Source organism: Dendrobates tinctorius, unplaced genomic scaffold (assembly GCF_039654945.1).
Source record: "Dendrobates tinctorius isolate UK_male_01 unplaced genomic scaffold, ASM3965494v1 ptg000395l, whole genome shotgun sequence".
Classification (NCBI taxonomy): Eukaryota; Metazoa; Chordata; class Amphibia; order Anura; family Dendrobatidae; genus Dendrobates; species Dendrobates tinctorius.
In genome coordinates, this window is record NW_027362061.1 from 2,457,719 (window position 1) to 2,482,641 (window position 24,923).

At 45.6% G+C, this 24,923-nt stretch overlaps 2 protein-coding genes across 2 annotated transcripts; both read right to left on the bottom strand.

Moving 5' to 3' along the window:
• Positions 1-2,174: 2,174 nt before the first annotated feature.
• LOC141076208 (uncharacterized) lies at positions 2,175-11,036 on the bottom strand. The gene is made up of 4 exons (XM_073563564.1): positions 10,927-11,036; positions 10,746-10,843; positions 10,457-10,547; positions 2,175-5,978 (listed from the first exon to the last, which is right to left on the bottom strand). Exons 1-4 carry the CDS (start codon positions 11,009-11,011, stop codon positions 4,288-4,290), a joined length of 1,965 nt encoding a protein of 654 aa, XP_073419665.1. The 5' UTR covers positions 11,012-11,036; the 3' UTR covers positions 2,175-4,287.
• A 3,038-nt stretch (positions 11,037-14,074) lies between these two features.
• LOC141076229 (gastrula zinc finger protein XlCGF66.1-like) lies at positions 14,075-19,112 on the bottom strand. Its single transcript, XM_073563585.1, has 4 exons — positions 18,968-19,112; positions 18,659-18,838; positions 14,296-14,419; positions 14,075-14,217 (listed from the first exon to the last, which is right to left on the bottom strand). Exons 1-4 carry the CDS (start codon positions 19,043-19,045, stop codon positions 14,075-14,077), a joined length of 525 nt encoding a protein of 174 aa, XP_073419686.1. The 5' UTR covers positions 19,046-19,112.
• Positions 19,113-24,923: the final 5,811 nt, after the last annotated feature.

A 24,923-nucleotide genomic window follows, 5' to 3' on the forward strand; every position in this document is an offset into this window, starting at 1 on the left:
GGCCGGCCCTGTACAGGTGCTGGGGGAGTGGCCCGGGGGGGGGCATTTGCCTCTCTGCCACCCGGCCCAGCCCGCCCCTGCTCCCTGGGCCCCCAAAAAACCTTGGGCCCGGGGCGACCGCCCCATCCGCCCCTATTAAGATCCGCCACTGGGACTGAGGACTGGTTATGGTGCTATGTTTAGCAAGGAAGAGTCATTTTAACCCTTGCTTTGCTGACCAAAGACATCACAGCTGTTCAAAGACCAGTACCGATGGAGGATTCCAGAATATCCAAGGCGAGCCAATGTAAGCCCAGGTTTTTAAAGGTGACACTGCACAGATATTAAAGCTGCATTTCATCTATAGACTTTGTTATCAACATTTGAATTTATGGACTTTGACTTGACACAACACGATTTCTACAACATCTATATGCTATCGAAAAACTGTGTTTTTTAAAAGAACCAAGAAGACATCAAAATGAAGACCGGATGACATCAGATGATGATGACTGAACCTGAGATGCTTCAATTTAGGTTTAGGGAAGTATAATTATACATATTTTATATGAATATTGTTCACGGCTTACCATAACATGAATTCACATCAATTATGTCATCGAGTACGTATAACAATAATCTGATATTATTATTATTGATATTAAACTATTTTATCAAAGAAGAAGAAAAGAAGAAAGAAGATCTCATTATATTTTGAGGGTTCCAATTAATGTCTGTCTCCCTCAAAAGGGGGAATTGTTAAATATTAATAATCCGTTAATTTCTTATTACACTCAGTTCTGTGCTGAACAGTGCCTTCCGCTGACACTGCATGTGTTATTTTAGCATGTTTAGCTCATGTTAAATGTCAACTCCACTACATATTTAAGTTTAGCTCATGTTAAAGACAACTCCATATGTGGAGATCACATGCTTTGAAAGATGTATATTTAAGGTGGGGGTTTACTCTAGAGGTCGCTGTTGCTCCCTCCCCATCATGAGACACAGACGCGAAGATGTCATCTCTGCACGGACATAGCATTGAATGGACAGACAGCTGAGATGCAACTTTACTACGTAAGAAGCCTAAGAGAGACAGACGCCATTTGCCATGTGAGATCCCAGAGAAAGAATACATGCTATGAACTAATGGACAATCTTTCACCTATTTTTATGTTTTTCTGTAATAATCTTCTTTGATGGAAGAATTCACATAAACCACTACATTTTCATCTGGTAACTAGTCCTAAGTATTTTACAAGAATACGCATTTTTTACAGGCAGAGAGTTCCAGAGTATGGGGGAAGCACGGGAGAAGTCTTGTATGCGGTTGTGGGAAGAAGAGATAAGGGGGGAGTAGAGAAGGAGATCTTGAGATGATGGAAGGTTGCATGCGGGTAGGTACCTAGAGACCATGTCACAGATGTATGGAGGAGACAGGTTGTGGATGGCTTTGTATGTCATGGGTAGGGTTTTGAATTGGAGCCTCTGGGCAATAGGAAGCCAGTGAAGGGCCTGGCATAGGGGGGGGCTGGGGAATAGCGGGGAGACAGGTGGATTAGTCGGGCAGCAGAGTGTAGGATGGACTGGAGCGGAGCCAGAGTGCTAGAGGGGAGCCAGAGAGTAGGAGGTTGCAGTAGTCGACGTGGGAGATGATAAGAGCATGCAGCCCAGCACAGCCTCCAGGTGATATATACATTTGCCTGAATTTTTATATCTACACATGGTTTACACAAATTATATTTTCTTGTCGTAACTCTATACTATTTACCATTAGAAGCTGTGTATTTTTGTAATTGTATGTATACTGTACATGATTAATTACTTTTGTCTCTGTAAAAACAATCCCCTCTCTGACATCGGGCGTAAATGTACTTCCTCCATTTGATGTGGGCTCCGGGGGTGAGCCCACATCTTTTCCGGCACATGTCAGCTGTTTTGAACATCTGCCATTTGCCCCTAACAGCCTCTGACAGCGGCACTTCCAGCCAGATTTCCGGAAATCCCACCATCGGTGACCTCGTCACCGATGGGCTGGCATGACAACCAGAGGTCTCCAGCAGACCTCTATGCTTGGCACTGCCGGAATGCTATGAGCGCCGCCCGCTAGCCAAAACCACATGGACCAGGCATTGTCCTGCTGAACTCCCGCTCTCCTTTTAACATGTTCAAAACGCTACTCAGACAACACAGGGTGAGGATAAAAGTGTGGCAATGCTTTATTGAACTACAAAACAGGCAGATAACACAAAGAACAGTCCCAGCACAGTACCCAAGATGGTGGACATTACAGAGTCTCACCCTCCACTAACCCGCCGGGATAATAGCAGCTGTGACTTCAGACCTTCCAGGGTCACTACCCCACCTGTGGCACGCACACAGAGAGGAGGTAACAACAAGTGTAGGAAGATGACAGTCCATACAAGGCCAGTTGATCCAAGGATCACAACCTGGCTTCATCTTCCAGGGTCGACTACTCCACCTGTGGCCCGCACACAGAGAGGATGTAACAATAAGTGTAGGAAGATGACAGTCCATTGAGTCCATACAAGGTACAAGGCCAGTTGATCCAAAGACCACAATCTGGCTTCTCCGAACGTATCCATGGTTCAGTGATGGTCAATGGAGCAGATCTGTATTCTTCCAACCAAGGCTGAAAACCCCTAGGTTGTTTCCTATAGAATGATAGGTCCATGTCCCTTGTGAAAATATGGCTGCTGTCCTGTCTCTTGTCCTTTGGATGTATAGATGTCTTGGCAGAATCTCTCTGGCTGTTTCTCTCTCTCAGTCTCTTTATACAGAGGCATGTAACCTATTTTTAGACTTAACAAGTGTCCCTCATTCAGTGTTTACATAAAGGGTAAGAATGGAGATGAGATTATTGCATTACTTGATTATTTAAACTATTTGCATAGTTTTTCCCTCTCTGCTTTAGAAGTCAGCAAACTGGCTCCATAACACAATGCATAATTAGCATATCAGCAAACATCACTAGTGATCAAGGATAAGCGCACAATAAAAGTCAATATTACCGGCTTACACAAGCAAAAGTCTGTTTTCTTGACCAACCAGAAATCAGCACTTAAATTTAAAGCCAACATACAGATAACATTCTATTATTTTTCGTTTGCTAAAAATAGTCATCTGGTTAATTAAGATACAATGCTGTATGTCTTCACAATGCCAAAAGTAGAAAAAAATGTTTTTAAAAATACTAAAATATAAAAGTTCAAATCACCCCCCTTTCGCCCCTTTCAAAATAAAACAATAAAAAATCAAACATACACATATTTGTTATAGCCGGATTCAGAATCGCCCGATCTATCAATATAAAAAAGAATTAACCCGATCGCTAAATGGCGTAACGAGAAAAAATGTCAAAACCCCAGAATTACTTTTCTTGGTCACCGCAACATTAAAATTCAGTAAAGGACGACCAAAAGATCGTATCTGCACCAAAATGGCATCCATTAAAAAAGTCAGCTTGACATGAAAAATAAGCCTTCACCCAACTTGAAATCATGAAAAATGGAGAAGCGACGGATATCGGAAAATGGCGCAATTCTTTTATACTTTACCTAATAAAGAGGAGTTATTTTTACTGATACAGTGGGTATGGAAAGTATTCAGACCGCTTTAAATTTTTCACTCTTTGTTTCATTGCAGCCATTTGGTAAATTCAAATTCATACTATCTATTCCTGACACTGGAGGGGCTTATAACCTTCCGAAGTATATAGTTTGAGGTCTGGGATCTGCCAATATGTGGCTAGTTTTCTGACTGTTCTGAATAACATGATACATGATTATAGTTTTTTTTTTCGCTTAGTCTCGCTTGAATATAGGTCAATATTAAATAGTCTCTTGATGAGTCGCCTTTGGTGAGGACGATGAAACCCGCAGAAATGAGAGGCTTGGAGAGTGAGTGTGTAAACCTCACCTCACCCTATATACTGAGATGTGGGGTATATGTTTTTTCTATTAGTCACCTTCTGACTAATCTTCAGGGGGTGAATTATGGGTATAGCTTTATATTTGGAATTAATAAAGTTTAGTTTTATCCTTTTGTCAGCAAACATGAGGAATGACAAGAGACAACCCATTTAAGAACATTTAATTTTGGTTAAAACTATTCCAACATTATGAATATAAAAAAAGGCTTCTCCCCTATGTGACATCTCTGATGTTTATTAACAGTTGATTTCCAAGTAAAATATTTCCTACATTAAGAAAATGAAAATGGCTTCTCCTCTGTGTGACTGCTCTGATGGCGATCAAGAAGCGCTTCCTGGTTAAAAAATTTCCCACATTAACAGGAAAAAGGCTTCTCCTGTATGTGGGTTCTCTGGTGCTTAACACAATTTGATTTCCTTGTAAAACATTTCCCACATTCTGAACATGAAAAAGGCTTCTCCCCTGTATGAGTTCTATGGTGTTCATCAAGACTCCCTTTCTGGTTAAAACATTTCCCACATTCTAAACATGAAAAAGGCTTCTCTCCTGTGTGAGTTCTCTGGTGTTTAACACAATCTGATTTACTGTTAAAACATTTCCCACATTCTAAACATGAAAAAGGCTTCTCTCCTGTGTGAGTTCTCTGGTGCTTAACACAAGCTGATTTACTGATAAAACATTTCCCACATTCTGAACATGAAACAGGCTTCTCCCCTGTGTGAGTTTTATGGTGTTCATCAAGATTCCTTTTAAGTTTAAAACATTTCCCACATTCTGAACATGAAAAAGGCTTCTCTCCTGTGTGGATTCTATGGTGCTTAGCACAAGCTGATTTACTGATAAAACATTTCCCACATTCTGAACATGAAAAAGGCTTCTCTCCTGTGTGGATTCTATGGTGCTTAGCACAGGCTGATTTACTGCTAAAACATTTCCCACATTCTGAACATGAAACAGGCTTCATCCCTGTGTGAGTTCTATGGTGTTCATCAAGATTCCTTTTAAGGTTAAAACATTTCCCACATTCTGAACATGAAAAAGGCTTCTCCCCTGTGTGAGTTCTCTGGTGCTTAACACAAACTGATTTATTGATAAAACATTTCCCACATTCTGAACATGAAAAAGGCTTCTCTCCTGTGTGAGTTCTCTGGTGCATAACACAATCTGATTTAGTGTTAAAACATTTCCCACATTCTAAACATGAAAAAGGCTTCTCTCCTGTGTGAGTTCTCTGGTGCGTAACACATTCTGATTTAGTGTTAAAACATTTCCCACATTCTGAACAGGAAAAAGGCTTCTCCCCTGTGTGAGTTCTTTGGTGGGTAACAAAATGTGATTTATGTGCAAAACATTTCCCACATTCAGAACAGGAAAAAGGCTTCTCCCCTGTGTGAGTTCTTTGGTGGGTAACAAAATGTGATTTATGTGCAAAACATTTCCCACATTCTAAACATGAAAAAGGCTTCTCTCCTGTGTGGATTCTCTGGTGCTTAACACAAACTGATTTATTGATAAAACATTTCCCACATTCTGAACATGAAACAGGCTTCTCCCCTGTGTGAGTTCTATGGTGTTTAACAAGATTCCCTTTATGATTAAAACATTTCCCACATTCTGAACATGAAAAAGGCTTTTCGCCTGTGTGAATTCTTTGGTGTTTAACAAGATTCCCTTTATGATTAAAACATTTCCCACATTCTGAACATGAAAAAGGCTTCTCCCCTGTGTGAATTCTCTGGTGAGTAACAAAATCTGATTTCCGTGTAAAATATTTACCACATTCTGAACATGAAAATGACTTCTTTGCTTTAGGAGCAGTTTGTTTTTTAATGCCTCTTTTGTGACTTTGATTTTCCTTAGTAGTCAGTAAAGAATCAGAAGATGGGACATGTTTCATAGGTTCAGATGACAGATCTTTGCTGTGAACGGATGATGATGTGTCTGGAGTAACGGCATTCATTTCAGGTGTATCTTGTAGGATATCAAGATCATCAGATTTAAAAATTGAAGATGTCAGCTGTCCCTCTGATCTCCTGGTACAGTCATCTAACATAATAAACAATTTTTTTAAATAAAATATCCTTGAGGTTTATATTTTTCAACACTTCTACTTAAAAAATGGCAAGCTATGTAAAAAACTTTATTTACCAAGACAATGACAGTTCACAGTCTAATTGAAAACCTTGTTGGATGAGCCAGTAGTGTGCGGTGTTCAACTGTTTGTTCATTCTGCCTCCCAAATGTATATATATAATTGCCTTAAATTGTCTGTCATCCACTTCCATCTGGATGTCCCCGAATCCCACAATCCACTGCGCCGCACCGGAAGTACGCCGACCGCTATTTTGGTACACCCAAGTGATGCCGCTCAGATCCAGGACGCAGCTGCGATCCTGAATACCCCTGGGATCCCAGCTGCCGCTTATATCCAGGCTGCCACTGTGATCCCTACCGGCGCTGGGATCCCGACCGCTACTCGGATCCCGGCCACCGCTCGGATCCCGGCCATCACTGCGATCATGAGGCTGTTAAAGGGGTGTAACGAGGGGGTATAAAGAGAGGGGTGTAATAAAGGGGGTATAATGAGAGGGTGTAATGAGGGGGGAGTAATGAGAGGGATGCCACCGCCAGACCCCCGCCAGGACCCACTGTCTGACTACATGCGCCGGATCCCACCGCTGCCTCCCCACCCACCTCCATGCAGTCACAGTCACCAGGAAAGACTGCGACTTGAGGCCTGTGCTGGAGATTGGGTGCGGCCACCCTCTGGAAGCACCGCACACCATCTCCAGCACAGATCGCAAAACAAAGTCTTTCCTGCCAGTTGTGACTGCATGGAAGTGGGTGGGCCGCCACCCCCAGCACCACAAAGCTGCCCCCATCGTGATGTTACTGCCCTCCCGATGCGATAGCATCGGGCACACATCTAGTATCAAATATAAAGAAACCAATCAATGTTATGTAGGCGAAAATAACACCAATTCTCATCTCACAAAAAACAAGTCCTCACTCAGGTCCATCATCTGTCAATGGAAAAACAGAGGTTCCCGCACTATTAGTGGCTCAAAGGCTGCTGAAAAGCAACAAGGTTTCCATAAACCAATCCAGCAAAATCCGCTCTCACTTCTGAGTCTTGCAGTGTGCGCAAACAACATATAGGCTGCGTGCACACGTTGCAGATTTTGCCGCGGATTTTTCCGCACAAAATCCACAGTTCTTGGGAGAAAACTCAGTTGCGTCTTTGATGCCTTTTTGCTGCGGTTTTTCAGGCGGATTTGTATGCGTTTTTGTAAGCTAAATAAAGATATCTTATTTAACAAAAAAAAAAGATTTGTGATGTCATTTCTGTCCAACCTCCTCATTTACATTTGTCCAACCCACACTCCATAACACACAGATACATAGATAATAGATAGAAGGATAAATAGATAGAAGGATAAATAAATAGAGAAATAGATAGATAGCTATAGGATAGATAGATAATAGATAGATAGATAGATAGATAGATAGAAGGATAGATAGATAGAGAGATAGATAGAAGGATAGATAGATAATAGATAGATAGATAGATAGAAGGATAGATAGATAGATAGAGAGATAGATAGAAGGGTAGATAGATAATAGATAGATAGATAGATAGATAGATAGAAGGATAGATAGATAGATAATAGATAGATGGTGGCTTTTGTCCTCAACAGGATAAAATTTAGACTTAGCAGGTACGTTCAGGTGAAACCATTCATCTGTTTCTTCAGTATTTTCTGTGTTGGTTGGAGGGTTGGATTTATTTTCCTTAATAAAGAAATGTCTTTTAAAGTTTAATTTCCTTATGAAAATTTGTAAATCTAAAAATAAATTAAAATCCTTAGGTTTGTTGGAGAGACAGAAGGACAATCCTCTAGATAGGAGGGATTCCTCACTTTCAGAGAGTTTGTAGTCAGAACGATTACAAATATTAGAAGTTAATTCATTAGCGATGGAGGGGTTAAGGTGGTATTTTTCCTCTTTTTCTCCCTCCCCTAGTTCCTCTGTAGTGCTTTTTATTTTTACGGTTTTGGGTACAAAAAATTGGTTCAGTTGGGAGTTTTTTTATTGCCCGGGGTAAAAGAGGAACCGTCCCGGATTTAGAGGCATCTGAATGATCCACTACAATAGTGTCATTGGTGGGGCTGGTGGAGTGGAGGTATCAGGGTCGTCAGGACCTAATGAGATAGTGGTTAGTGAAGGTACCAACATGCTTGGAGTGGTATCATGAATGGATAACTCAAGAAGTGAAAGAGGGAGAGAACTGGACAGATCCGAATTAGAGTTGGCTCCTTTGGTCCCAGATTTATTATTACCTCTCAGTGTCTTCGGGGCAGCAGTGGTTTTATCTTTAAATTAGATTAATTTGTAATTTAATCTTTTCTTGATGTTTCTTGGCTTCGGATAGTGTTTGAGAATGATTTGGTACAATATTTGTGGTATGTCCTGATGAAGGGGTCACCTGAACCCCCCAAACACGTAGAAGAAACCACGTTAACACCTCTACAATTTCTGGAATTCTTCTTGCAGCAGCGCGGGGATGATCCTTCCTTCCAATCTAAGTGTATAAGCACTGACAGTGTAGCAGGCATAGCCCGATGGGACTTGTAGTACACACAGCCCCGCAGACCGCCCAATGACCCCCGCACAGCCCCGACATATGCCTAATGACCCCCGCACAGCCCGGCAGACCGCCCAATGACCCCCGCACAGCCACGGCGTATGCCTAATGACCCACGCACAGCCCAGCAGACCGCCCGATGACCCCCGCACAGCCCCGGCATATGCCTAATGACCCCCGCACAGCCCGGCATATGCCTAATGACCCCCGCACAGCCCCGGCATATGCCTAATGACCCCCGCACAGCCCAGCAGACCGCCTGATGACCCCCGCACAGCCCGGCAGACCGCCCAATGACCCCCGCACAGCCCCGGCATATGCCTAATGACCCCTGCACAGCCCAGCAGACCGCCCAATGACCCCCGCACAGCCCCGACATATGCCTAATGACCCCCGCACAGCCCGGCATATGCCTAATGACCCCCGCACAGCCCCGCAGACCGCCCAATGACCCCCGCACAGCCCCGGCATATGCCTAATGACCCCCGCACAGCCCGGCAGACCGCCCAATGACCCCCGCACAGCCCCGGCATATGCCTAATGACCCCTGCACAGCCCGGCAGACCGCCCAATGACCCCCGCACAGCCCCGACATATGCCTAATGACCCCCGCACAGCCCGGCAGACCGCGCAATGACCCCCACACAGCCACGGCGTATACCTAATGACCCACGCACAGCCCAGCAGACCGCCCGATGACCCCCGCACAGCCCCGACATATGCCTAATGACCCCCGCACAGCCCCGGCATGTGCCTAATGACCCCCGCACAGCCCCGCAGACCGCCCAATGACCCCCGCACAGCCCCGACATATGCCTAATGACCCCCGCACAGCCCCGGCATATGCCTAATGACCCACGCACAGCCCAGCAGACCGCCCGATGACCCCCGCACAGCCCCGACATATGCCTAATGACCCCCGCACAGCCCTGACATATGCCTAATGACCTTCGCACAGCCCGGCAGACCGCCTGATGACCCCCGCACACACAGGCCCATACACGCACACAGTCACCGCCCACACACATACACAAGCAGACAGTCTCCGCCGACACGCCGCCCCCACTCTTCCCCCCCCTCCCGATCTGCAGCGTTTCATCCACAGCAAAAACGCAGATATTTTTTAGATCTGCGGTTTTGCTCCGGATATGCCCGACTTAATGCAAGTCAATGGGTGCAGAAACGCAGCAGATCCGCACAAAGAATTGACATGAACCCGCAGCGTTTCCACGCAGATTTTTCTGCAGCATGTGCACAGCGTTTTTCAATTTACATTCACTTTCATGGTACTGTACAACGCAGCTAACCTTATATAAGTCAGTTCAGATATGGTGTACCAAGATGGCGTCTGTGTCTTCAGACAACACCTTGGAAGGAATCCTTGGAATGCAGAAGCTGAGATACTGGATACCATATATGGAAGTGAAGCTGAAATGGACCTATCATAGACTGACACTGGCTACTCAGAAGATGGTGTGACACCCATTTCCCGTCTCTTTGTCTTGAGAATAAACTTCAGTTGTGTGCAAGCCTTTGCTGAGAAAGGAGTAGACATCTAACTCTGTGTTCGGTGTGACTCTTTAAGCGCGCACTCGGCCTATATTGGGTTAGGTACAAGTAATCATATAGATCTCTCTTTAAGGGATCACCCTCACACTAATACCAGGGGGTAGGAGGATCCTCCAGGTTTTAAGTTCTATAGAAAAGGGCTTTCACTGCCCAAAGTCATTTGAACAGTTTTGGGTGGAGGAGAATGTTGTGGTCTAGAGGCAAAATGGTGATCATGGTAATACGGCCGGACTACACCACCGATAAAGCAGCCACAGCCGGTGACTGAGAGGAATCTGTGACTTCTCTGCATTCAGTGGTTACTACTCACCTGGGTAGTCATATGTGGGAATCTTCTCTTTACACCACTCATCATCTCTCACATATGTCTCTGTAGTATTAATATGGGTCAGATCTTCACCCTGAAACAAATATTGTAAAAGTCACCGACAGATGGAGAAGTCCCATCTATGATCAGCTCTAATCCTGCCATCTCCACCGTTCTCATTACACAAGTATAAAACATATAATACTGGTGGATAAAACAAGACTGAGCACAAGACCTTCACAGCCGTCTACACATCATAGGGGAGATCTCCTGACACCTTCTCTCCATCTACCTGATGATCCTGAAGAGCACTGGGATCTTCTTGGTTACAGTCCTGTGGAAGAAGAGGACGGGGACATCTCTCTGGTGTTGTCCTCTTACTGGATAGATCTGGAGGAAACACATACAGGGACTGAATTCATTCTCTACATACAGATAATTATAGGCCGTGTGTATTTAGTCCTGTCTATTACCTGGTGATGTGAGGGGCTGGGGAACCTCCATTATGACGTCCTTGTACAGATCTCTGTGTCCTTCTAAATACTCCCACTCCTCCATGGAGAAATAGACAGCGACATCCTGACACCTTATAGGAACCTGACACATACAATGATACCGTCATCCCCCGATCCCTTCATAGTGTTACTGTATAATGTCCCAGCATTCCCAGCAGTGTCACCTCTCCAGTCAGCAGCTCCATCATCTTGTAGATGAGTTCTAGGATCTTCTGCTCATTGATGTCCTCATGGATCAGGGGGTGAGGTGGAGGCCCCGTGATTGAGTTCAGGGGTCTTCCACATCCCTCAGACACAGGGTCCTGACAGTGATCACTAGAGGTCTTCTTCACCACTGTGTAATCCTGGTTATGGAGAGACACATTAATAAATCTCACTACAGACATTTCCAGAGTCCTCACCTCTCCAGTTCTGTCCATCTGTTATTCCCATAGATAAGAATGATGTAATGTGACATCATCAGAATCTCTCACCTCTCCAGTGAGACGGAAGAGGATCTCTAGGGTGAGGTGTAACATCCTCTCCGCCATCTTGTCTCTGTCCATATCCATCCTTGATGGGTAAATCAGGAAAGTTCTCTTTTGTAGAAGATCTTCACTGAGAGGATCCGATATTGTAGAGACCTGAATGAGAAGAAGATGATCCGATGTAACATCATAAGAATCCTGTGTAATAATACAATGACAGCAGCAATCTGCAGAGTCGGGAGATATGACTCTGCCAAACATATATATATACACATACACACATATATACAGAATATATCTATATATATAATTTCACCATCAAAGAAAGTAAGGACTGAAGCACTCACCGATCCATATTGAAAGTCCGTAGTTTATTTGTAGCAAAAGTTTAAAACTTCATGGCCGGGAGGCTGAAGAAAGGAGTGAGTAAACTCTGATGACGGCCTATCAGCGCTTCCACGGGTCAGCTATATATAACATATATATATATATATATAATCGTCTAACTCTGTCTGTCTGTAACGGAAATCCCGTGTCGCTGATTGGTCGTGGCCGGCAGGCCGCAACCAATCAGCGACAGGCGCAGTGCGCAGGCGCAGTACGGAATTTGAAGGACACGCCACCGCTACCGTCGGGAGATCAGCGGCGCTAGGAGTCGGGAGACTCCTCTGGACCGTGGGTACCATAAACCTGTAAAAATAGAATTAAAGCAAAAAATAGTGATATACTCACCCTCCGACGGCCCCCGGAGCTCTCCCGCCTCTAACCACGCAGCCGGCATCTTCCGTTCCCAGTAATGCTTTGCGAGAAAGACCGCTGATGACGTCGCAATCTCGCAAGCATCGCGCTCTCGAGAGTGACGTCATCTCCGGTAATTCGCGCTAAGCATAACTGGGAACGGAAGATGCCGGGAGCGTGGAGAGGAAAGAAACAGTCCGGGGACCGTCGGAAGGTGAGAATAACCTTTTTTTAATTTTTTTTTATTCTTTTTTACATGCTATCTTTTACTATTGATGCTGCATAGGCATCATCAATAGTAAAAATCCACACTTGCGGACAAAAAAGAATATTACTCCTTCTTATCCAAAATGAAGCGAACCACAATTATATTAAAAACATGTAACTTTATTAAACAAAACAGAGATAATTGTCTGCTGTTTTTTTCCCCTTTTGGGGTAGGTTATCAGGAAACAATGAATATGTAGCCAATTTTAAATGTCTTTATTTTGTTTAATAAAGTTACATGTTTGTAATATAATTGTGGTTCGCTTCATTTTGGATAAGGAGTAATATTCTTTTTTACCCGCAAGTGTGGATTCATGTGTTGAAGTGCCTATTTAAATACTTGCAAAAAATTGTGGTTTCAATCAATAGTAAAAAGTTGATCACAATTGTCAAAAACACTATGCTTCACAAGTGTGACCAACCTGTCAATCACATTCCAAGCGATGCTTCAAATCGTTTGGTATGCGCTTGAATTCCGCGCGTGAAAAACGCATGTTTTCTGTGGCAAAACGCATGCGAATTTGGCCATATTCTAGAATACCCGATGCGTTAGAATTGGGCCACCATCTAGTATATACATATATTCGTCTAATTCTGTCTGTAACGGAAATCCCGCGTCGCTGATTGGTCGCGCCCGGGGACGACACTGAAGGTGGAGGAAGATGGCGCCGCAGCAGTCCTCCACAGGAACTTCACCAACGATGTGCCCTGCCTTAACTTGAGCAGAGGAGGGCGAAAAACCCCCGGTCGGCAAAGATCAAGCCTAAGGCAGGACGCAGATACTGTTCAGAAGGAAATCTCCACACCGGCCGAACATCGGGTAGCGGTGACGTCACCACAAAGGAAGAAGATGGCGCGTGCAGCAGGCAGAGAGGGAACCTTCACCAGCGGTGTGCCCAGGGAAAACAAGGTCAGATGAGGGTCCAGCCCCCCAGGTCTGCAAGGGGCAATCCCAAAGTCGATTCCAGAAGCCTTTCCAAAGCAATTTTCTACACCGCCCGAACATTCATTGCATTATTCTTAAATCTTCATAAATAAACTACATACATATTCTAGAATACCCGATGCGTTAGAATCGGGCCACCATCTAGTATAGTATAATTATATATATATATATATATATATATACATATATATATATACATACATTATAGCAGAGTCATATCTCCCGACTCCGGAGATTGCATGCTGTCGTTGTAGGCCCAGACCAGATAGTATGGAGATGAATGAGGGAGACCAAAGTTAAAAAATAGACTTTCCTTCACTTAACAAGAACTTGATGAGAAGTATATACATCAGATGGCAGGCACAACACTTTTGCTGATTTAATAGCAGAATATAGCCGATCATGCACAGCACAAAAGCCGGTGTTTCCCAAGCTGTGTGAAGGTGCGGTAAACACCGGTGTAGCGCTTCTGATTGGCGGTAAAATCATCCCCGCCGGTCACAGAGCCGTGGTTCCCACGTTGTCAGAACACAGCATAACCGCTCAGCTGTGATTGGAGGTAAAAAGTTTACCTCCGGTCACTGGTGTCAGCTCTAATCCTGCCATCTCTACCGTTCTCATCACACAAGTATAAAACATATAATACTGGTGGATAAAACAAGACTGAGCACAAGACCTTCACAGCCGTCTACACATCATAGGGGAGATCTCCTGACACCTTCTCTCCATCTACCTGATGATCCTGAGGAACACTGGGATCTTCTTGGTTACAGTCCTGTGGAAGAAGAGGACGGGGACATCTCTCTGGTGTTGTCCTCTTACTGGATAGATCTGGAGGAAACACATGCAGGGACTGAATTCATTCTCTACATATATTATATGCGGTGTGTATTTAGTCCTGTCTATTACCTGGAGATGTGAGGGGCTGGGGAACCTCCATTATGACGTCCTTGTATAGATCTCTGTGTCCTTCTATATACTCCCACTCCTCCATGGAGAAATAGACAGCGACATCGTGACACCTTATAGGAACCTGACACATACAATGATACCGTCATCACCCGATCCCTTCATAGTGTTACTGTATAATGTCAGTCTGTCATTCCAAGGATGTCGTTCTAAGGATAACATCTGAAATATGCCTGAAAATGACTCCCTTGCTCTAGATGCTTCATTATTATTATTACTATGCTTCACTATTACTATCACTCTGACAATTGATCTGCTTCATCCACAGGTATGTGTTCTGGCTGCAATAACATCATCACCCATCTTTCCTGAACCACAATCACCCCTGTATCTGTCTGCTATCAATGGTATGTATCCCGGCTGCAATACCATCATCACCCCTGTATCTGTCTGATATCAATGGTATGTATCCCGGCTGCAATACCATCATCATCCATCTTTCCTGAACCCCAATCACCCCTGTATCTGTCTGCTATCACTGGTATGTGTTCAGGCTGCAATACCATCATCACCCAGCTTTCCTGAACCCCAATCACCCCTGTATCTGTCTGCTATCACTGGTATGTGTTCTGGCTGCAATACTATCTCCCTTTGCATTTCCTCTTGTGACTTTAATTAATCGTCTCCTGTGTCTGCATCCAGTCTCCCTACTGCTCCTCCCTTTCTGATCACACCTGGGCCCTTTCATGTGCTGTTAAGTTAGTATAAATTCAGACTAAGAGGTCTGTCTGACCTCGGTCTGTCATTGCAAGGATGTTTTCTAAGGATAACATCTGAAATGAGCCTGAAGTGACCAGAAGGTATGACTAACTGCTGCATTTAGATGTACTAAATTTCTTTTGCCTTTTATATTACTCTCACCATGCTGACATACGCACTAACAGTTTTGGCTCCACTACTCCTCACTCTCCTTCGCTATCCGCAAACCCCATCACCCGCTAACCAAATAATAATCTCTCCTTCCCTCTTGCCTCCCCACCTGACCTCCTCTGCTGACCTGCTCCTTGACCTCAGAGCTCTCCTAATAAAATACAAAACAAGCCACCCACCCTCCTTCTCCCACATGCTCTCCCTCTCTCTGCTTCTCCTCACTGCTGACGATATATCTCTCAACCCTGGACCCCCACAGCCCATACCTCCCATTATTACCCCCTTCTATCGTTCCCAAATCAACACAAACACCAGAAATCTTTCCCACCTCAAATCCATGCCCTTGACACCCACCACCCTGCTCCCACTCTTTGGATCACTCTGGAATGCCAGCTCCATCTGCAATAAACTCCATGTGATTCACGACCTCTTTACCTCTCGTAATTTTTCCTTCCTTGGCCTCACCGAAACATGGCTGACACCCTCCGACACTGCCTCCCCTGCTGTGCTAGGTTACGGCGGCCTCCACTTCACCTACACTCCTCGCCCTGGCAACAGACATGACGGGGGAGTGGGCCTTCTCCTTTCTTCCAATTGCAGCTTCAACCCAATCCAACCTCTACCCTCCCTTATCCTCCCCTCTTTTGAAGTCCACTCTGTCCGCATCTACTCTCCCTCCAACCTCCAAGTGGCCGTCCTATACCGACCTCCAGGTCCGACCACTGCCTTCATTGACCAATTCTCCACCTGGTTCCTTCACTTTCTCTCTGCTGACATTCCCACCATCATCATGGGTGACTTCAACATCCCCATTGACAACCACCATTCAGCAGCCTCCAAACTCCTGTCCCTTACATCATCCTTTGGACTTACTCTGTGGTCCTCCTCAGCCACCCACACAGACGGACATACATTAGACCTGGTTTTCACCCGCCTCTGCTGTCTTTCTAACTTCACCACCTCCCCTCTATCTGACCACCATCTACGCACTTTCTCATCCCTGTCCTCCTCACCTGTCACCCATGTCCAGCAGCATGCGCACCCCCACAGAAACCTCACACATCTAGACACTCACAAACTCTCTTACTCTATTCTACCACTGTCCTCCATATCTTCACTCCACGACACAGACACTGCCACTAGTTTCTACAATGCCACTCTTGCATCAGCCATCGACTAGGTCGCCCCTGTCATGCATAACAGAGTGCGACGAATCAATAGACAACCCTGACACAATAACACCACTAAAAAGCGTCGGCAAGCATTCAGAATTGCAGAACGGCGCTGGAAGAAAACGCATTCGCAAGACGACTTCACTGCACTCAAACAAGCAACACTTGCATTCAAATCTGCCCTCACCTCTGCTAAACAGGCCTACTTTACATCCCTTGTATCTTCCTTATCCCACAACCCCAAACAGTTGTTCAGTACTTTTAACTCCCTCCTCCACCCACCACTGCCCCCTCCAACCTCCCTCATCTCTGCCGAGGACTTTGCGCACACTTCAAAAACAAGATGGCCCAAACATGGCATGTCTTTATTGCTCAACCACCACAACCCCTTTACACACCAGACCAAAGCCCAAACCCCATAACCTCCCTATATAACATCACTGAAGGGGAGCTTGCTCATCTCTCCAAATCACACCTCACCACTTGTGCACTTGATCCTATGCCATCTCACCTCCTCCACAACCTCGCCACCACTCTTATTCCATCCCTAAACCACCTCTTCAACCTATCATTTACTTCTGGTACCTTCCCTTCTGCTTTCAAACATGCCACAATCACGCCTATCCTTAAAAAGCCGACCCTCGACCCAATAGCCACATCTAGCTATCGCCCAATATCGCTGCTCCCATTCGCTTCTAAACTCCTGGAGCAGCATGTCCACGCTCACCTTTCCTCCCACCTCTCATCTAACTTGCTCTTTGACAATCTACAATCTGGCTTCCGCCCCCATCATTCCACTGAGACAGCCCTGACCAGAATTACCAATTACCTACTTACAGCCAAATCTATGGGACAACACTCTATACTCCTCCTTCTAGACCTGTCCTCTGCTTTCAACACAGTTGACCACTGCCTCCTACTACACATCCTCTCCTCCTTCGGCATCAAAGATCTCGCCCTATCCTGGATTTCCTCATACCTTTCCAACCGCACATTCAGCGTCTCCCACTCCCACACTACCTCCTCATCCCACCCTCTCTCTGTTGGAGTTCCCCAAGGCTCTGTTCTAGGACCCCTACTCTTCCCAATCTATACACTTGGCCTGGGGCAACATGGAGTCCCATGGATTCCAGTACCACCTTTATGCCGATGATACTCAGATCTACCTCTCTGGCCCAGACGTCACCTCTCTGCTCTCCAGAATCCCAGAGTGTCTATCAGCCATATCCTCCTTCTTCTCCTCTCGCTTCCTCAAACTCAATGTGGACAAATCTGAACTCATCATCTTTCCCCCATCTCACAGATCTTCCTTACCCGACATTTCTATAACAATTGACATCACGCTTTCCCCCCTACCCAAGGTCCACTGCCTGGGAGTAACCCTTGACTCTGCCCTGTCCTTCAAACCGCACATCCAAGCTCTCTCCACCTCCTGCCGCCTCCAGCTCAAAAATATTTCCAGAATCTGTCCCTTCCTCAACTCTCAATCTACTAAACTACTTGTGCATGCCCTCATCATCTCCCACCTCGACTATTGCAACATCCTTTTCTGTGGCGTCCCTGCTAACACCCTTGCATCTCCCAAGTCCATCCTTAACTCTGCCGCCTGACTAATTCATCTCTCTCCTCGCTACTCCTCTGCTTCTCCCCTCTGCAAATCTCTTCACTGGCTCCCATTCCCTCAGCGTATCCAATTCAATTTACTAATACTGACCTACAAGGCCATCTATAACCTGTCTCCCCCATATGTCTCTGAACTAATCTCCTGATACCTTCCCTCACGTAATCTCTGGTCCTCCCAAGACCTCCTTCTCTCCTCCACACTTATTCGCTCCTCACCCAACCGCCTCCAAGACTTCTCCCGAAGTGTCCCTATTCGCTGGAATTCTTTGCCCCAACACGTCCGGCTATCAACCACACTCGGATCCTTCAGACGGAACCTGAAAACCCACCTCTTCAAAAAAGCCTACAGCCTGCAATGACTCCACTACCTCTTAACCACTACCGCAGATATCACCTCAACCAACACCGGAACTGCTGCAACCCCCCAACCTACTGTCTCCTTCCCCACCATCCTGTAGCATGTAAGCCCGAAAGGGCAGGGTCCTCTCTCCCCTCTGTATCAGTCTGTCATTGTTAGTTTGTTTACTGTCGGTGATATCTGTAATTCTATGTAACCCCTTCTCATGTACAGCACCATGGAACCAATGGTGCTTTATAAATAAATAGTAATAATGTCCCAGCATTCCCAGCAATGTCACCTCTCCAGTTAGCAGCTCAATCATCTTGTAGATGAGTTCTAGGATCTTCTGGTCATTGATGTCCTCATGGATCAGGGGGTGAGGTGGAGGCCCCGTGATTTGGCTCAGGGGTCTTCCCCATCCCTCAGACACAGGGTCCTGACAGCGATCACTAGAGGTCTTCTTCACCACTGTGTAATCCTGGTAATGGAGAGACACATTAATAACTCTCACTACAGACATTTCCAGAGTCCTCACCTCTCCAGTTCTGTCCATCTGTTATTCCCATAGATAAGAATGATGTAATGTGACATCATCAGAATCTCTCACCTCTCCAGTGAGACGGAGGAGGATCTCTAGGGTGAGGTGTAATATCCTCTCCGCCATCTTGTCTCTGTCCATATACATCCTTGATGGGTAAAGCAGGAAAATTCTCTTTTGTAGAAGATCTTCACTGAGAGGATCCGATATTGTAGAGACCTGAATGAGAAGAAGATGATCCGATGTAACATCATAAGAATCCTGTGTAATAATACAATTACTGGAGATAATAAGGGAAACATATGAGGAGATTTATTATCTTACAGGGTTTAGTTTTCTCCCCTGACATCTACTAATAAAACCTATATATTTAGGCCACAGACAACAAGCAGTTTCCTCCTCGGAGTCGGCAGCTGAACACGTTCCTCATAGACTCATCTTCCATAACGCTAATTCTCGTCTCATTACCGACACTGGAATCGGCATTAGCAATACTGCAGGAGAGATTCATTACACGCGACATGAGAAATAACTCCTTCATGGTGAGGACGACATCTTCATTTTCTACTGCGGCTCTAGAGACAGATTTGGCCAGAGTCGGTCACTGCCTCCATCCCCACCGGCCGTCTATATGAAGGTTTCCCGTCTTCCCCGCACTGGAATCTTCTATCCCGTTAGATCTCAGCTCTGAGTCACACACAGAAGTTTGAGGCTTTTAGAAAAGATTTTTTGTTTCCACAATCAACGCGGACAGAAATGATCTGATCTCAAAGTCTCCATGTACAGTGATTTATGGGGATTATTTCTGGCCTTAGGCTTTCCTATGTTACAAGAAAAACTCCAGAAAAAGCCAAAATTTAAATGTTTCTAAGGAAAATTGGCTCCAACAATTCTTGTAAGAAGAAAAAAATATTTAAAAAGCAAAACACATTTTATAGTTTTTAACATGTTAAACATTTATTAAAAAGAAATTAATCTTTTTGGGCCCCAGAACATAGATGTACACCGCAGGGACGGCACAGATGAGGCTGCAACAAAAACCCTGAAAAGCAAACATGACATCTAAGAAGGTGTGACAGAGTTTGGCTGAATGCCCCCCGCCTCCAAGTACTCGATAGTATGGGGCGGCCTAGTTACTGCGATACTTACATGCCTAATAACGGGGTCTGGGCTGCAATGTATGAAGGTCTATTAGGTCGGGCCAGAGGCAGCGTCCAATAAGTTACCTTATAACGCCCCCATACACATTAGACTAAAGTTCCATGAAAGCACTGACTTCGGGGGGTTTGGCCGACCATACAATGTATTTGGGGGCCTCCAGACAGATGATGTCAGGGCAGAGAAGGATCCGGCATCCTGAATTTCAGAGGATAATCCATCTGTTCTTCCTGTAGATAATCCTCCTCTAGAGGAGTCTGGAGGCGACTCTCTCATACAGACCACAGGAAAGCTGGAATATTTGTGTGTATGGGGGAGTCGGGAGAGATCGCCGTCTGCCAAATGACCGTTCAGCCAACTCTGATCTCATGTGTATGGGGCCGTTAGTATTACACTGACAGGCAGTGATGATACACGGCACTACAGTAGTACAGGGCATCACCGGAGCCATCAGAGGCTTGTATGTTGTATGATCGCACTGATCAGAGGGGTTTAAAAAAAGGTTTGAAGTGGAAAAAAAAATCACAGTTTCATCAACAAGAAATATCCATCACTATATGGAAAGCAGAGTCACTGCACAATGTTAGTTACGTCTCGTCCATAACTACTTTATTATACTCTATTATCCTGTACACAGTGGAGTAGATAGAAATCACAGATCCCACAGCAATAGCTGGAATTGGACCCTCCAATGCAAAGAAAAAAAATCTATCTATCTATATACACTGTTCAAAAAAATAAAGGGAACACTTAAATAACAGAATATAACTCCAAGTAAATCAAACTTCTGTGAAATCAAACTGTCCACTTAGGAAGCAACACTGATTGACAATCAATTTCACATGCTGCTGTGCAAATGGAATAGACAACAGATGGAAATTATTGGCAATTATCAAGACACCCTCAATAAAGGAGTGGTTCAGCAGGTGGGGACCACAGACCACATCTCAGTACCAATGCTTCTGGATGATGTTTTAGTCACTTTTGAATGTTGGTTGTGCTTTCACACTCGTGGTAGCATGAGACGGACTCTACAACCCACACAAGTGGCTCAGGTAGTGCAGCTCAATCAGGATGGCACATCAATGCGAGCTGTGGCAAGAAGGTTTGCTGTGTCTGTCAGCGTAGTGTCCAGAGGCTGGAGGCGCTACCAGGAATAGGCCAGTACACCAGGAGATGTGGAGGGGGCCGTAGGAGGGCACCAACCCAGCAGCAGGACCGCTACCTCCACCTTTATGCAAGGAGGAACAGGAGGAGCACTGCCAGAGCCCTGCAAAATGATCTTCAGCAGGCCACAAATGTGCATGTGTCTGTACAAACGGTTAGAAACCGACTCCATGAGGATGGTCTGAGGGCCCGATGCCCACAGATGGGGGTTGTGCTCACAGCCCAACACCGTACAGGACGCTTGGCATTTGCCACAGAACACCAGGGTTGGCAAATTCACCACTGGCGCCCTGTGCTCTTCACAGATGAAAGCAGGTTCACACTGAGCACATGTGACAGACGTGACAGAGTCTGGAGACGCCGTGGAGAGCGATCTGCTGTCTGCAACATCCTTCAGCATGACCGGTTTGGCAGTGGTCAGTAATGGTGCGGGGTGGCATTTCTTTGGAGGGTCACACGATGTTGGGCTGCGAGCACAACCCCCATGGAGACACAATTGTGCCTTTACCTGGAGATAAATTCCCAGTGGGGGCAATTTCCAAAATGCAATAACTTAAGTGGGGAATTCAGCTCTTTTCTCACTTAAGGGATCTGTATATGGAGTCTACAAACTACAGTGGGGAAAATAAGGATTTGTTACGCTGCCAATTTTGGGGCTAAAGTCACATTTTTGTGAGGAAAAAAGTAAAATTGTCATTTTTTCCTTCCACATTGCTTAAATTTCTGTCACACTGTCCGAATTCAGATATTGTCCTAGTCAGAAAGGAGAATACAGGGAGCGAAAGGGTTAATAGGACTCACAGGAGGAACCGGCCCAGAAAGCAGAAGACCAGGAGTGTCTGCCACATATATGACTGCTCTGTGCACACAGGACCTGTGATGAGGTCACAGGAGGGGAGGAGTCAGGGGTCACATGATCAGGGGCCTCAGTGTGTGCAGGACTCAGTGTGCTGGAGCGCTCCCGATAATCAGCTGCGTGTGTCGCGCTGTGTGATAGTCACAGCACCTGCATGGAGAGCGACACATGCAGCTGATTATCGGGAGCGCTCCAGGGATCCGGGGTCCCGATGCAGCTATCCGGTAAGCGATATTAGCCAATAACACCTTCTCCGACGATATTCGCTCATCTCTAGTAATAACAGCTCAAAGAAATTCACCAAACTTTTCATTAAGATTAATAGCAAGACCCTATTAAATATTGAGCACCAGTGGGATGAAGCATTGACAGCGGCATGTAAAAGTGTGGGCGCCCCTGGTCAAAATGACCGTTATTGTGAGCAGTAGTAAGATGAAGATGAAATGATCTCTAAAAGGCCGAACCTCTAAGATGACACATGGCCTTTGTATTTTAGGCAACAATAATAAAAATATATATATATATATATAGACAATTTCATAATTGCAAAAAGTAAAAGGGGCGATGCAAAACTTTGGGCACATTTAGAGATTTGTGTACTGAGATAATTTTGATCAAGATTTCACACCTTAATTCGCTTGTTAGGGTTATGGTGAGATCACATGGTGACCAGGAGCTACAGTCTGAGGAAAGGGCTAAAAAGCCTTCACTAGACCCCTGTACAGCTGTATAATGAGGCCCAGGCTTTATAGTGAAAGGTCAGGAGTGAGGGCCTGTTCCCAGGAGCTACAGTCTGAGGAAAGGGCTAAAAAGCCTTCACTAGACCCCTGTACAGCTGTATAATGAGGCCCAGGCTTTATAGTGAAGGGACAGGAGTGAGGGCCTGATCTCAGGAGCTACAGTCTGAGGAAAGGGCTAAAAAGCCTTCACTAGACCCCTGTACAGCTGTATAATGAGGCCCAGGCTTTATAGTGAAGGGACAGGAGTGAGGGCCTGTTCCCAGGAGCTACAGTCTGAGGAAAGGGCTAAAAAGCCTTCACTAGACGCCTGTACAGCTGTATAATGAGGCCCAGGCTTTATAGTAAAGGGACAGGAGTGAGGGCCTGTTTCCAGGAGCTACAGTCTGAGGAAAGGACTAAAAAGCCTTCACTAGACCCCTGTACAGCTGTATAATGAGGCCTAGGCTTTATAGTGAAGGGACAAGAGTGAGAGCCTGATCCCAGGAACTACAGTCTGAGGAAAGGGCTAAAAAGCCTTCACTAGACGCCTGTACAGCTGTATAATGAGGCCCAGGCTTTATAGTAAAGGGACAGGAGTGAGGGCCTGTTCCCAGGAGCTACAGTCTGAGAAAAGGCCTAAAAAGCCTTCACTAGACCCCTGTACAGCTGTATAATGAGGCCTAGGCTTTATAGTGAAGGGACAAGAGTGAGGGCCTGTTCCCAGGAGCTACACACTGAGGAAAGGGCTAAAAAGCCTTCACTAGACCCCTGTACAGCTGTATAATGAGGCCCAGGCTTTATAGTGAAGGGACAGGAGTGTGGGCCTGATCCCAGGAGCTACAGACTGAGGAAAGGGCTAAAAAGCCTTCACTAGACCCCTGTACAGCTGTATAATGAGGCCCAGGCTTTATAGTGAGGGGACAGGAGTGAGGGCCTGTTCCCAGGAGCTACAGTCTGAGGAAAGGGCTAAAAAGCCTTCACTAGACCCCTGTACAGCTGTATAATGAGGCCCAGGCTTTATAGTGAGGGGACAGGAGTGAGGGCCTGTTCCCAGGAGCTACAGTCTGAGGAAAGGGCTAAAAAGCCTTCACTAGACCCCTGTACAGCTGTATAATGAGGCCCAGGCTTTATAGTGAAGGGACAGGAGTGAGGGCCTGTCCCCAGGAGCTACAGTATGAGGAAAGGGCTAAAAAGCCTTCACTAGACCCCTGTACAGCTGTATAATGAGGCTCAGGCTTTATAGTGAAGGGACAGGAGGGAGAAAAGTGGGGAAAGGAGAAAGAAGAGCTGGACTGCCGATCACTAACCTGCAGAGCCACACGCCACATATATGGCTGCTCTGTGCACAGGACCTGTGATGAGGTCACAGGAGGGGAGGAGTCAGGGGTCACATGATCTCCGGAGTGCAGACCACCATGGAGCCTTCTCCTCAGTCAGTGACATTCCCGCCATTATTCGCCCCTCACTACTGGCACAATTACCCCGCGCCGCCTTCTCTACACAGTGTTATGTGTGGAATGTAACGTGTGATTTCTCTGGAGGGAAATAGACCCCACACAGGAGGGAATTCTCACCAGTTACCGGCCGTCTACTATATGGCGGCATATGATTGTGCTATCGACTCCACACCAGGAGCTAAAATGCCCAAATCTCTAAAGTAACCGCTATAAGAGAAGATGTAACAAATTTCCCCTAAACTCACACAGCGGAGGAGGCCTCACTTGGAGCAATGTGACTCGCGCACAGAAAATCTATTCCCGGTTCTGTGATAAGTTAGCGGCCAACAGGAAGAAGAAAGGTCTGAATTACAGCCCAGACTGGAGGAGAAACTGCAGGAGTTAGAATTGGCCAATCAGCGATCTTCACCCCTATACTTCTCTACACAAATACAAGATATGAAATGACAATTAGACGCCATTCTCACCACCAGAACGGAGAGGCGCTAACTTGGAGTAAAGCCGCGTTTTATCACCATGCCAATAAGCCTAATAAGATGCCGCTCGTAAGCTCAGAATGAGAGAGTCACTGGATATAATCTCCTCTATAAAAGACCCTAAGGGTCAGATCTCAGCCCACCCCGATGTCATGTATAGCACTTATAATGAATACCCCCAGAATTTGTATT

Bases quoted from the DNA above. Each gene is read 5' to 3' on its own strand.
- LOC141076229 (XM_073563585.1), bottom strand. From the start codon at position 19,045: ATGTATATGGACAGAGACAAGATGGCGGAGAGGATATTACACCTCACC. The intron at 18,839-18,967 runs GTGAGAGATTCT...CTCCATTACCAG, and splicing joins TCCTCCGTCTCACTGGAGAG to GATTACACAGTGGTGAAGAA. The intron at 14,218-14,295 runs GTAATAGACAGG...TGTTTCCTCCAG, and splicing joins CCAGCCCCTCACATCTCCAG to ATCTATCCAGTAAGAGGACA.
- LOC141076208 (XM_073563564.1), bottom strand. From the start codon at position 11,011: ATGGAGGAGTGGGAGTATTTAGAAGGACACAGAGATCTGTACAAGGAC. The intron at 10,548-10,745 runs GTAGATGGAGAG...TATTTGTTTCAG, and splicing joins GTGCTCTTCAGGATCATCAG to GGTGAAGATCTGACCCATAT. The intron at 5,979-10,456 runs GTGAGTAGTAAC...TTATTATGTTAG, and splicing joins TCCCACATATGACTACCCAG to ATGACTGTACCAGGAGATCA.